This window comes from Myxocyprinus asiaticus, chromosome 22 (genome assembly GCF_019703515.2).
Source record: "Myxocyprinus asiaticus isolate MX2 ecotype Aquarium Trade chromosome 22, UBuf_Myxa_2, whole genome shotgun sequence".
NCBI classification, from domain to species: Eukaryota; Metazoa; Chordata; class Actinopteri; order Cypriniformes; family Catostomidae; genus Myxocyprinus; species Myxocyprinus asiaticus.
The window spans coordinates 46,370,158-46,384,553 of NC_059365.1; the positions used below are offsets into that span (position 1 = coordinate 46,370,158).

Consider the following 14,396-nt stretch of genomic DNA (forward strand, 5'->3'; position numbering starts at 1 on the left):
TATTGCTGTTTTTAGTGTGTAATGGGTTCAGGATGGGTAAGGAGGAGGCGGGAACTGGCAGGACAGTTAACATAACTTTAATGATGTAACTGAACTTAAAACAACATAAAACAAACATAAACACACACAGCGCGGCCGCGTGTGTCTCCCTTTCTCTCAAACTGGCGTCTCCAGCTCCCCTTTATCTCTCTCTCCTGCCGATTAATTGACTCAGCACTGGCCGTGCACCCTCACAGCCTGGCCATGCTCTCCTCCTTGTCACACTCCTTCCCCCACCTGATTCAGGTCAGGGCGCCATCCGGACTGGCCTACTCCCCCCCATCTCTGGAGGGGAGATGCTGCCCATCCGGCCGTTCCGCCAGCCGATGGCCCACCCCGCCTCCTGGGAACCTGGGGACAGACAAGGGAGAGGGAGAGGGAAAGGGCGAGCAGGAGAGACAGTGAGAGAGAGAGAGGAGAGAGAGAAAAACTTGCTCCCCAGTCCCCAGACACGCCGTCGCCTGGTCCTCAGCCACTCCTCCGCCCTCTGGCGGACGACAGGCTGCTCCTCCCCGGGCAGATGGCAGTGAGTCCTCTGACCCCTGGTGGACAGAATGGCTCCTTCCCTTCCTGGCGGATGGCAGCTGTTCCTCCGGCTCCCAGCGGACGGCAGTGACTCCTCCATCCCCCGCCGGATGGCAGCGGTGAGGACTTCACGACAGCGCATTCCTCCTCCTTCCTGGGTTTTGGCACCAATGTAACGGGTTCAGGATGGGCAAGGAGGAGGTGGGAACCGGCAGGACAGTCAACATAACTTTAATGAAGTAACTGGACTTAAATCAACATAAAACAAACATGAACACACACAGTGCAGCCACGTGTTTCTTTCTCTCTCTCTCTTGAACTGGCGTCTCCGGCTCCCCTTTATCTCTCTCTCCTGCTTATTAAGTGACTCAGCACCGGTCGTGCACCCTCACGGCCTGGCCATGCCCTCCTCCTCGTCACATAGTGGTATTGTGACAAACATATATCTCTGTTTAAAATCAGGGTTCTCACAAATTAGCGCTGAGATGAGTGACCGATGAGATTGAGAACACCTAGAAAGCATGCATGTTGGAAGTGAAACCTCTATCGTGACTGTCTCGACTCACATTACATCACATGTACTCAGATTTGTATTTGCATCTTTATTTGTTGTTTAATTTGTTTCTACATCCATTTTCAGTATCTTTGTTCTCTCAATCTCTTAACTGTATAGCGAGTCAAAGTTATTTCTGTAATGATTCTAGAAAATGGGCACCTTAATATTCCTAAACATGTCATCTGTAAACACTTTTAAAACAAACCAACATATTAATCTCAATTACAGCATGTCTGAAAGTGTACATTTGCGAATGCTTAGAATTGCCAACAATTCACCACTGCAATGTCATGCTTCAAAGGCCGGGCAAGTGCTCATTCATTTGAGTAGCAGTGAGTGACTTCATGCGTGCTGCAATTAAAAAAAAAAGATCAGTGCTAGATCTAAGCATGATTGGCCGATCACCGATCATAGATTCAAGACAAAGATCGGCCAATCGAGGAGCCACGTGATGCCATGCGAAGGGCAGACGTGTGCGATACAGCTCTGCACACTTTTTTTGTATTATTTTCATGATATAATCCGGTGAAATTCGATACACCCAGTTACACATTTACTGTTTGAGGTAAACATGGCAAAGAAGTCAAATTCCTCAGGCTCTGGAGACATTAAAAGACACTTACAGGTTCAAGATGAAAGCCCAGACAGGCCTGCGGACCGGGGACTCGATTTGGATGGCGCGGCGGGAGAAGGAATCCAGTGTCAACTGTCCAACATGTCGGTGATGTTGACAAAGGTACTTGCGGACTTCGAGGATCTCGCTGTAATACCTCAAACGATTACGGCAATGGAAAAAAAATATCTGAGCTAGTCACAAGAGTGACAGATGCTGAAAAACGAATTGATTATTTGGAATCATCAGAGAGGGAATTAGCTGCTAATCCACCCGCGACCAAAGTTGATTTGGAACGTGTTCTTGAAAAGCTTGAAGATCTTGAGAATAGAAGCCGCAGGAATAACATTCGAATTGTTGGAATTCCTGAGCATGAGGAGGGCAGAGATATGGTGAAATTCCTAGACGAGCTTTTCCCGAGTCTGCTCGACATAACAGGCCACAAGCTGGAAATCGAGCGAGCTCACAGAATCCCAGCTCACAGATCTGCTGAGGGAGAAAGGCCCCGATCGATTCTGGCCAAATTTTTGAATCATCCGATAAAGATCTCGTGTTGCGCCAGGCGAGGAGCAAAGGAAAGCTTTCTTGGAAGAACTACAATATTTTCTTGTTCCCGGACTTTGCGAACTCGACGAGAGAAACGCGATCGGTTTAAGGAATGCAAGAAACTCTTACATCAGTGGAAGATCACTTTTGCTCTGATGTTTCCGGCCAGACTGAGAATAAACACCAAGGATGGCAGCAAAGTATTTACATGTCCCAATCAGGCAATGTCTTTTATTGAAACAATGGGTGAGTAACCATTGGGTGTTTTTCTTGTGAGTGGATTGATTCACTGCATTTACTCTGGCTTTCAGAGGAGGCTGGGCACCATTTTTGTTTCTTTTTGCATTGGCTCCGCCGAGTGGTTGGAGTTTGTTTTGTTTTGTGGATTAACACTTTTCCTTAAAGAAACTTTTGCATTGACGGAAGATCACTTTTACAATGAAGTTCCCAGGCAGATTGAGAATAGACACTACGGATAACTGCAAAATATCTACATGCCCACACAAAGGATGTCTTTTATAAAGTTTGCGGACTGTGTAAATCATGGGATATACTTTTATGCGGCCTCCGAGTGAAATGACTCTTGACCATCCGAGGACCCGGGATGCATGTTTCGTTTCCTTTTGTGCTGGTCCCGCCTAGCGGTTGGAGCTTGTTTTGTTAAATAACACTACTTTGGGACAGTTATGGATGAATCTGTCAGTTCCTTGTGCTTATGCCTCCTGTTGGCTGGAGTATGGTTTGTGGAGTATTTTCGTGGGACATTGGAATGATTATGGTGATTATGTCACCAGGAGTGGTGGTGGCGTAGTGGACTAAAGCACATAACTGGTAATCAGAAGGCTGCCGGTTTGATCCCCACAGCCACCACCATTGTGTCCTTGAGCAAGGCACTTAACTCCAGGTTGCTCCAGGGAGACTGTCCCTGTAATAAGTGCACTGTAAGTTGCTTTGGATAAAAGCATCTGCCAAATGCATAAATGTAAATGTCATCTGCTGCATTCATCAGCTGGCTCACTGAAGATTTGTTGGCCTGACTGAGGAAACTGAACGGCTTTATATCGGTTGGAATTTGTTTTGTGAAGGAACACACCTTCAAGACAGTTCTGTGATTAAGTCTACACATTCTTTGTGCTTATTCTGCCTATTGGCTGGGGTTTGTTTTACAAAATATTTGATGTTATGTAATTTACAAATTTGTGAGGCAAAATTGAGCAATCCGATGGCAAAGTTGTCACAGGGGCTCTCGTAGGCATACATGGACTCTTTGAGTTTAAGGGATTGATGCCGGTCGGCGCTGTCGTGCGCGGGTTTAATGCGCACGTTTTTCTTTTTTCTGTTTGTTTTGTTCGGGGGGAAGTTCGGGGTTTGATTGTTGCATTAATGTTGAAATGTGGTCTTCATAATTTTGTCTCTGGCACACAATTTATTTTTTCTATTATATCAAAATGTCAAATGTTAATATGAGTGTACTATCTCTCTCCACATGGAATGTGAATGGGTTGGGGAACCCCATAAAAAGAAGGAAGGTTATTTTTTTTTCTTAAACGTAAGAAATATGATATAGTGTTTCTTCAAGAAATGCATTTTTCCCCGCAGGAAGCTGAAAAATTTGGGAAGATATGGGATGGACATATTTTCTTTAGTGTTGGCTCAACCTACTTGAGCAAGGGAGTCATTATATTGGTAAATAAACATTTACAATTCAAATATCTCAAATGATAAATTAGGAAGAGTCATTACTGTTTTAGCAGAAATTCAGGGGCAAAGTCTGATTTTGGCTAATATTTACGCACCTAACGTTGATGATCAGGGCTTTTTTATAGATCTTGAAGGGATGTTGCAAGCCGCTGGCACCCCTCATGATATAATTTTGGGAGGAGACTTTAATCTTTTGATGGACTCAGTCCTTGATCATAGTGAAGCAAAAGTGTGTAAGCCCCCTAGAGCAACATTGACGCTTCACAGGATGTGTAAAAATCTTGGTCTTACAGATATTTGGAGACTTTTGAGCCCATCTGGTAGAGACTATAAATTTTTTTCATCAATCCATAAGATTTATTCTAGAATAGAATTTTTTTTTTTATTTCCAAATCCCTCATTTCATCTGTTGTTGATTGCTCAGTTGGAAACATTTTAGTCTCGGATCACGCCCTGGTGAGTTTAGAGGTGTTGCCACATATAGAGAAAAATAAATCATTTAGTTGGCGCCTTAATGTATCCCTTTTGCAAAATCCTGATTTCCAACAAATGTTAAAGACTGAAATCAATATTTATATGGAGACCAACTGGTCCTCGGTATGCTCTGTGGGCATGGCTTGGGAGGCACTTAAGGTGGTTCTTAGGGGTCGGATCACATGATTCTGAGATAACCTTGGAGGAGCTTGACGAGGTAATAAAGTCCCTACCTACTTGCAAGGCTCCGGGGCCAGATGGTATTGCCGCAGAATTTATTAGATCCTATGCTACAGAACTGGTTCCACTTTTATTAGAAGTTTATACTGAATCATTAAAGAATGGAAAGCTTACTCCAACCATGACACAAGCCCGGATCAGTCTGATTCTTAAAAAGGACAAAGATCCAAGTGAGTGTAAAAGTTACCGTCCAATCTCCCTGATAAAACTAGAGGTAAAAATGTTGTCAAAAATTTTGGCTAAGCGATTAAGCAAGGTTATGACATCTCTTATACATATAGATCAGGTGGGGTTTATTCGGGGCCATAGCTCTTCTGATAACATCAGGCGTCTCATCAATATCATGTGGTCAGTAGCGAATGATCAGTCTCGCTGCCATCTGACTTGACGCTGAAAAGGAGTTTGATATGGTAGAATGGGATTATCTTTTTAAGATTTTGGAAATGTATGGTTCGGGAGTACATTTATTGGTTGGATTAAGTTACTTTATAGACACCCTGTAGCAGCAGTACAAACAAATGGATTAATTTCAGATTATTTTACTCTGGATAGGGGCACTCGGCAGGGTTGCCCTCTTTCCTCATTATTGTTCTGTCTTGCCCTGGAACCATTAGCAGCCGCGATAAGGAAGGAGGATGATTTTCCAGGGGTGGCTGTGGGAGGTGTGGCGCATAAGCTTCTGCTTTACGCAGATGATATTTTATTATTTGTCTCTGAACCTACTAGATCTATGCCTTGCCTCCACAGAATTATTAATTCCTTTTCCAAGTTCTCAGGATACAAAGTCAAATGGTCTAAATCTGAAGCTTTGGCTCTGACAGCGTACTGTCCAGTAACGGCTTTCCAGCCGAGCGCCTTCCAGTGGCCCAAACAGGGCATTAAGTATTTGGGAATTTTATTCCCAGCAAATTTGTCTGATTTAGTTAGTGTTCATTTTGCCCCTTTAATAAAAAGGTTTTCGAGCGATGTGGGCAGGTGGGCTTCATTACATTTATTGATGATTGGGAAGGTTAATGTTATTAAAATGAATTGTATTCCAAAATTTAACTACCTGCTACAATCTCTCCCTGTAGATGTCCCCCTCTCTTATTTCAAGCAATTTGATAGCATAGCGAAGTCCTTCATTTGGAATGGTAAACGTCCCACATTGCATTTTAATAAGTTACATAGGCCGATAGACAAAGGTGGGCTAGGCCTACCCAAGATTTTGTTTTATTACTATGCGTTCAGTCTCAGACATTTGGCTCATTGGTCACTTCCACCTGAGAGAGGCCCTCCCTGGTTTGTTATTGAACAGACAGTTCTTGCCTCTATTTCGCCATTACAAAGCATCTCTATCAAATTAATCGCAAAAGTTAAGTTACACCCCGTTATTTCACATTTACACTCGGTATGGACTAAAGTGTCCAGATTGTTTAAACTGGACACTTATTTAAATGTTGTCTCGAGCATATGGCAGAACCCAAGATTGCGTATTGGCAAGTACCCTTTCTGCTGGCTAGAGTGGATTGTGAGGGGGGTTGCTACACTCGGTGACCTATATGTGGAGTGTTGAGATCATTTGAAAACTTGGTCCAACATTTTGGGATCCCCAGGCCTCGGTTTTATAGGTATTTACAACTGCACCACCTGCTTTGTACTATTTTTGGGAGTAGCACACACCCCCCTAAGGAAGCAGATGCTTTGAAAGAGGTGATTGCAGCTTTTGGAAAAGGTCATGAGGCATCTGTGTATTACTCCCTGTTAATTCAGAGTCTGGGGGATGGAGCCTTAACTTCTCTCAAGACAGTTGGGGAGAAAGATTTCAACTTGGCATTGGAGGAAGGAGTGTGGGCTAAGATTCTTAAAAATGTTAAGTCTGCATCTAGAGATGCAAGGGTGCGTTTTATACAATTCAAAATTTTGCATAGATTTTATTGGACCCCCTCTAGACTGTATAGGCTTGGTCTTAAAGGATGGAGGATGGAGACATGGCCCATGTTTTTTGGTGGTGTGTCGAGATCCAGAAATTCTGGTCGAAGGTTCAGAATTTTATGTGCGACGTGGTTGGCACTTGGGTTTCGTTTTGCTCCACACTTTGTGTTCTGGGCGATGGGTCGGTCATCGATATGGGGGATGGCCATATAGAGAACTGGGTTCTGACCTGTGTGATGATCGCCAGGCAGGTTATTTTGAGGGGTTGGAGGTCAGCTGGTGCGCCCCCATATCCGGAGTGGTGCACGGAGGTGGGGAGGGTGGCAGCCTATGAGGAGGTGTCATCAGGAAGACGGGGTGGCTTGGATATGTTTATACTGAAATGGGGCAGGTATTTGGAGTTTTTGGAGGGCTCTAGGGTGGGGTGTGGAGAGAGTAGTGTAATATAGTTAGTATGATTATTATGTGTGTGTGCATGTATGTATGTATGTGTATATATATGTTTATGTATATATATATATATATATATATATATATATATATATATATATATTTTTTTTATATATATATATATATATATATATATATATATATATATATGTATATATGTGTGTCTGTTTGATTTTTATTTCTATATATTACTTGTGTTTGACCACAGGGTTGTTTTTTGGGGGGGTAGGGTTGGGTTGGGGAGCTGGAGGGGGGGTTGTGGGGTTTAAATGTTGATTTTATATATATGTTTTGCATTTCATTGTTATTGTATGATTTAATAAAAAAACATTTTAATTACAAAAAAAAAAAAAAAAAAAGATCGGCCAATCGATCGGTGCATCCACTAGTTATATGCATAGATTACAAACAGTAAACAATGAATATTAAGTTCAATGGCTGTTATTATTTTACTAGATACTGATGCTCATACTCACAGTATGAATGCTCCTCTTCTCCAGCCATTTTTCCATCCCTCTGCAGGACGCTGTGAGACAGCAGGAGACGCCTCACCACAGAATGAGCGACTGGTTCACACTCAACATACGGCACAAGAGCAAAGTTGTGTCAGTCTATTCACACAAGCATTCAGCCCTCATGACCACCTGTGACTGCTCAAATAAGATGTCTTCAAGAAGAATCTGACTGTATTAAGGATGTCAAAAACCTCAAGAGTTCCTCTTTGTTAGGTTACACCTCTCAGATCTGAAAGAGACCACATGAGAACATAGTTCTTATAAAACTGTTATAATTCTATTATTATTATTATTAGTCCTTAAGCTCATGAACCTAGACTTTTAGACTAGTTAAAAGTATTTTTCTTAAATGTAGAATTCCTATAAAGTTCATTATTACATGGCCCTCTAGACTGCTCAATTCTTATTGTTCAGTCGTGTCATCCATAGGTCTTATATTTCTGAATAACAACCATACATCCAGAGATAAAGTGTTATCAGACCGGTCATCCAGGTATTACAAGTCAACTTTTCTGCTTCTCATATCACTGTGATCTCTACAAGTAAGATCATAAAATAAAATAAAAATTAAATTGATTTATTTCCTGAGGTGGAATTCAGTGTTTCTGGAGACTGTATTCTTTCTTTTCACATAATAACATAATTTCAATGCAAATCAATATTTCATGTCCATTTATTTATTTGGTAGGTAGCCACGTGATAAGCGGGATGATCGCTTCATGTCAGGGTCCTGATCACCCTGGTGGGTTTATTTTGCAGCAATGACTGGCTGACTATACATTAATCTTTACTTATTTACTCATCAAAATAGAGTATAAAACCACTGATCACTCCCTTACAAAAATGTAAGCGGGTAAACAGTTACTACAGATATTGTTGCATTAATAAAGCTGTGGTATCTTAGTATTAGCCACAGTTAAAAATATATATTAAATCACAGATTCTGAATGTTTCTTACACTGTTTGAAAAAAATCAAATATAAAATTATCAATATGAATTTAACAGTAGTAGCAACATACAGTATATAATATCTATGGTGTGTTAACAATAATTTATATCTCTAGAATGAACTATTGTACTGTGTAAATATGGCTACCATGGTAAAAAAAAATAAAAATAAAAAAAAAATAAAAACATTTGCAAGGACTGCCACTGTATACAGAGTTTATTTATTAAATAAATGTTATTATGTAGAAGAAAAGAATCACATTAATTCAATTAAATTAATCTGAAGTGGTGAATTTGTGAATTACATTTATGGTCTTCTAGCTTGAAATCAGAGTTGAATTTAATCACAGTAAATCTCAAGTGAAGTCTGAATTTCATACAAAACAATAGATTACTGTTTCCTAGTAACATTTATAAAGTTACAAATATGTAACTGAGAATATATAATATCCCGTGTCTATCACTGTGCTAATGCTAATTCAGTCATTTTGGCGTTTGTTGTGATGTTTGCTATAGTCACCGTCTCCAGCACCATTACTACAACACACACACACACTCATCTTATCTACACACATATTCTTCTTATCACACGTTATAGCACTGCTGCATGGACAGGGAAACATAAACAACTCGGTTATCTGATTTATTTCAACTTGACCTCATGTGAATGCTTGGAATATTCTGGATGTACATTACAGAGGTTGTCCGCTTTTAAAATATTATCACATTATAGACTCGCGCTCGTGCATGAAATCATAATAATGACATCTGAAGCAAAGCTAAAATGGACACAGAGCCGGACCTCCGCCTGGACCAGTTCATCGCGGGGATAAAACTGGGCGTCGCGTTCGCGAGTTGAATGAGAAGCGTCATTTAACAGAGGTAAAGCGGGTAAAAACATGGTGAAGTGAAGAATTAATGACGCAAGCGCCGTGCACGAGACAGGCCCTGGAGGCCACGCGCGAGCCAGATCCACCTAGCGAAACTTTTGATTTTTGCATCGCGCATGAACAGATGCTGCTGTAAATGCACGAGCACAACACATCCGTCTTCCGCGAGCGTGTATTTCTGTGTTGGAGTATATTAAATGGCATAGATACCTTCCTTTATGCGGACAACAACGGCCACTGGAATTTAGTAGATTTCTTGACGAATCCCCTGGCAAGAAATTGAAATCAAAACGTCCGATCATCAATTCTAATCATGATCGTGACGTCAGCGGTGACAGGAGCCAATGGAGGTGTAGCATCATGGCTGTGACAAAGTGAGGCCCGCCCACTCCTGAATGTGTGTAAGGATGTGAGGGGGACCACAGAATTCAAAAGAAAGACCAGTGACAATGAAGATTACAGAGGTCATTTTAGTCAAGTTACATGTCATTGGAGATGAAAATAATATTCAGTTTTTCAAAAATGTACATAAGATAAAAATTCTGTGTTAAAATGCATCATTTAAAACATCAGTACCGTTAACCTGTAGACATATTAATACTTAAATTACTAAATTAAGCAACTGTCTAAACTAAGATTACATTTTCCCAAAATGGAAATTCCATCAGCTAGACTAAGAAAAATAAGAAAGGGTGCAGGGAAAACAGCTGGAACATACTAATTACAAGCATTTTGATCCAAAAGTTTAAGACCATATTAAACACGTGTTTATATACAGTATATATATATACACAATTACAGGGGCCACATCAGGCTTTATTTAGTACATTGTACTCATTTTGAGATTCAATGTTCCGTATTGATTTGGTTCTTGTATCTTTTAAGCCCAGAAATAGCTGTGCACTCATTTTAATTCATGATGCACAATTTTCTGAAGTGTATATGTGACTGATGGGACTGTTGTGCAATTGCCTTAATTATTGCTCTACAAAGGTAGATACTTTTCTGTCCAGCATAAAAAAAAAAAAAAAATTTAAAAAAAAAATTAAAAAAAATAAAGGCTGAGCATAATTATAAATTATTTATTTCAACATCTCTACTTCCCTGGTTATTTATTATTCAGAACAGCACTCTACATCAGGGGTCTGTTTTAATAAAAATAATACTTTTACTAACCGTAAAATAAATACGTTTACTTATTTTATTCTCAAAACATTACCCATAATATGCTCTAAAAAGGTCATGATGCAGGTCTTGTCAATGGTTTGTCTGCCAAATTGGCAGTGCCCATTCAGCACACAAGGAGGGTGTTTGTGGAATCAATAATAAATCATAATAGAAATTTTATCTGAATATTACATATTTTTTGTCACATAGAAATGCACTTTTGTCAGTAAAAACTCAAAATTGATTTTGAGTTGGGATGCAGAAATACATTTACTGATATTAACCACAAAAAATATGTAAAGTTAATTAACATCTAATTTATATAAGGTTATGTTCAAACAGTCTGACAGTAGGACTTCTTAACTGATATTGATCTTTTATCAGGCTCTTAATTATTGACTAGATTTGTTAACAGGGATCCAAGCTTTAAAGCCCCTTTGTTAAATTCTCCTTTGTAGTTGCCCTTTAGAAAATGTACCACAATTATTGCATAGTATCCAGAGTGTAATTGTGTTATTAGTAAGAGCATGCTTCTCATCACCCTGTTTAGATGTAATTATGGTTTCTATATAATAGAATTTAATTATTTATAAATACATTTAATAATAATAAAAATGGAATTTTAAATAGTAATTATAATAACAATAATACATTTTATTTGTAATGTGCTTTTTCTCATACCCAAGGTGCTACAATGATATGAAAAACAATAATCTAAACACATGTATAAACTATAAAAACAACCCGATAAAAGTGACTTATATTCCCCAAAAATACAATATTTAATATAATTATAATAATAGTAATATTTATAATAAATATATAAATTTCTGCCAAAACAACATAGTTTTTACAGTTAGTGTTACTATAGTAACTGCAATGTACATTTCTATAAGTGTGGTATAATTACTGTTGTGCATGGCACCATGTTTTGCTGTTTACCTTGTCACTGCTGTTTAGAATGTCAGGGCTGTTTAATCTGGTTTCAACTAGCTTAAGCAAGGACCCTTTAAGGTTCTCATATCTTACAGGTGTATAACAGAGAATTCTGTGTAGAATTCAAATAGGTCTCACAACTTGTGCTCTGTACCACTGGACAGCACGGCGCGAGCACAGATCAGATCAGATTCATCAGCGTTGTGTGGGTGAGAGATGGGTCCCTCTCTACTCTCGTGTTGGGGCCGGCAGATGAAATGCACAGTTTAGTCAGGTAGTTCCGTTTCATCACAGTTTTGGAGTATTTGGCATTTGGTGTTTCCCATGTACAGCAGTTAGTGGTAGTGCTTGATCTTTTGCCAATCAGCCCCTCTGCTCAAAAATCCGGCCCACAACTCGACCGGCCCACCAGGAAAAGTCCTGGTGCTCCATATGCAGGCTTGGGGAGTAACTGATTATTTGTAATGGCGTTATGTAATCAGGATACAAAAATTAGGTAACTGTATTCTGTTACAGTTACATAAAAACCCATCATAATCAGATTACAATTAAATTTTCAAAAAATTAGGATTACTATCAGGATTACAAATTTTAATTTCTGATAAAAGAAATAGTGAATATTCCTGACATAAAGTGATACAGACAGCTGTTTGTTTAGAGTGAGAGATGGTTTAGATGCACGTTCTCTTCGGGTTCTCTCTCATGACTCACTTGAGTCGCATGCGCAAATAATACCTGTCTCACATCAGCACTCTGCTCTTGAGGCAAACAGCTGCTTCATCGCGATGGCCACAGAAGAACATGCATTATTTTCTTGGAAATTTCGACATTATTCGCTTTTTAATAGAGAAAATCTAAACAGCATCAAAGTTCAGTGGAATTTATGCCTTCCAGTTGTGAAGATGCTCTCATTATCCATGGACCTGAGAATCTGAATGTAATAAGAGCCCCACAGAAATCACATTAGCTAGGTTAGCTAAAATGAGTTAATATTAAAATGTGTTAAAATGGGAGTCATGTGACACCATGCGAGGTTTGGACGTGTGAACGACGAGCTCTGCGCACTTTGCTAGTTTTAATATTTTTTATGTCATAAACTGGTGAGATTCGATACACCCTGATCCTTAACTGTTCTAGGAAGACAATATGTCAAAGAATTTAAAATCCTCAGGCTCTGGAGACATTAAAAGACACTTACGTGCTCAAGCTGATGCCCCTGAGCAGCAGGCCGCAAGCCTGGGAGCCGATTTGGCCAGAGAAGTGAAGGAAATTTGGCCTGAATTGTTGAACATGTCGGCAATGCTGACGAAGGTCGTTGCTGACATAGAGGATCTTGCTGTAATACGTCGATCGATCACTGCCATGGAGACGAAATTCACTGAGGTGGTTACAAGAGTGGGGGATGTCAAGAAAAATATCGATTATCTGGAGTCATTGGAGAGGGAATTAACTGCTAATCCGCTAGCGACCAAGGTGGATTTGGAGTGCATATGGACAAAGCTGTAGGACTTGGAGAACTGTAACTGGCAGAATAATGTCAGAATTGTTGGAATTCCTGAGGACAAAGAAGGTCGGGATATGATGAAATTCCTGGATGGGCTCTTTCCAAGTCTGCCCGTCATAACTGGCCATAAGCTGGAAATCGAGTGAGCTCACAGGGTTCCGGCTAGGCGATCCGCTGAGTGAGACAGGCCCGATCAATTCAGGCCAAATTTCTGAGATCATCCAATAAAGATCTTGTGTTAGGTGAGGCGAGGAGTAAAGGAAGGCTTTCTTGGAAGAACCACAGCATTTTCTTGCTCCCAGACTTTGTGAATTCGACGAGAGAAACATGGTCAATTCAAGGAATGCAAGAAAGTCGCTTAATCCTGAATCCCAACAAATGTTAAAGGCTGAAATCAATGTTTATATGGAGACCAACTAATCCTCAGTATCCTCTGTGGGTGTGGTTTGGGAGGCACTTAAGGTAGTTCTTAGGGGTCGGATCATACAGTATGACTCATTCATCAAAAAATCCAAAGCACGAGAACTCGTGGAGTTGGAAGAGAACATTAAAAGTGCTGAGGCAGAGCTGAAGCGCCGAATGTCGTCCGATGGTCTCAGAGAATTGACCCGATTTAAATACAGATATAATACTATGTTGTCGCGGAAGGTGGAGTTTTGGCTATTCAGGGCAAGACAGTCATAGTTTGAGTCAGGGGACAAAGCAGGGAAGCTTTTGGCTAAATATATAAAGCAGAGAGGGTCTTTTTCTACCATTCCCTCAGTGAAATCTGCTGGTGGTGAAATATTTACCTCGACCATTGGTATGAACAGTGTTAGGGAGACTATTCTATAGTTTAGGAGCCAAATATGAAAAGGATCTACCTACTTTTGTGGATTTTGATATTCTAGGAACTATTAACAGGCCAGAATTTTTCGATCGTAATGAACATGATGCATGGTAGAAAGTCACTTAAGTACTGTGGAGCTAGACTATTCACAGCTTTGTACGTAGTTAACAGAATTTTAAAATTAATACGAAATTTAACAGGTAGCCAATGTAACGACGATAAAATGGGGATAATGTGATCATAATTCTTGGTTCTAGTCAGCACTCTGGATGCTGCATTTTGAACCAACTGAAGTTTATTTATTGATCTTTCTGGACATCCTCCCAGTAATGCATTACAATAATCTAGTCTTGAGGTTATGAACACATGAATTAGTTTTTCGGCATCAGCAACAGAGAGCATGTGTTGTAATTTAGCAATATTTCTAAGGTGGAAGAATTATGTTCAACAAACATTGGTAATTTGATTTTCAAAGGACAGATTGGTATCAAATATAACACCTAAGTTCTTCGCTGTTGAAGACGATGTAACAGTACATCCATCGGGAG

At 39.9% G+C, this 14,396-nt stretch overlaps 1 protein-coding gene across 5 annotated transcripts in view; it reads right to left on the reverse strand.

Annotated features, from left to right (window-relative positions):
* Window positions 1–9,735, reverse strand: part of LOC127413427 (highly divergent homeobox-like) — a 107,374-nt gene extending 97,639 nt beyond the window's left edge. For all 5 annotated transcript variants that reach the window (XR_007892588.1, XR_007892587.1, XM_051650582.1 and 2 more), the window contains exons 1-2: window positions 9,623–9,735; window positions 7,535–7,802 (exon numbers count right to left, since the gene is read on the reverse strand). Coding sequence is in view for 3 of the 5 variants with exons in the window: in XM_051650582.1 (XP_051506542.1) it covers window positions 7,535–7,570 (36 nt within the window). In the remaining 2 variants the exon portion in view is untranslated. The remainder of the gene's footprint in view (window positions 1–7,534; window positions 7,803–9,622) is intronic.
* Window positions 9,736–14,396: the final 4,661 nt, after the last annotated feature.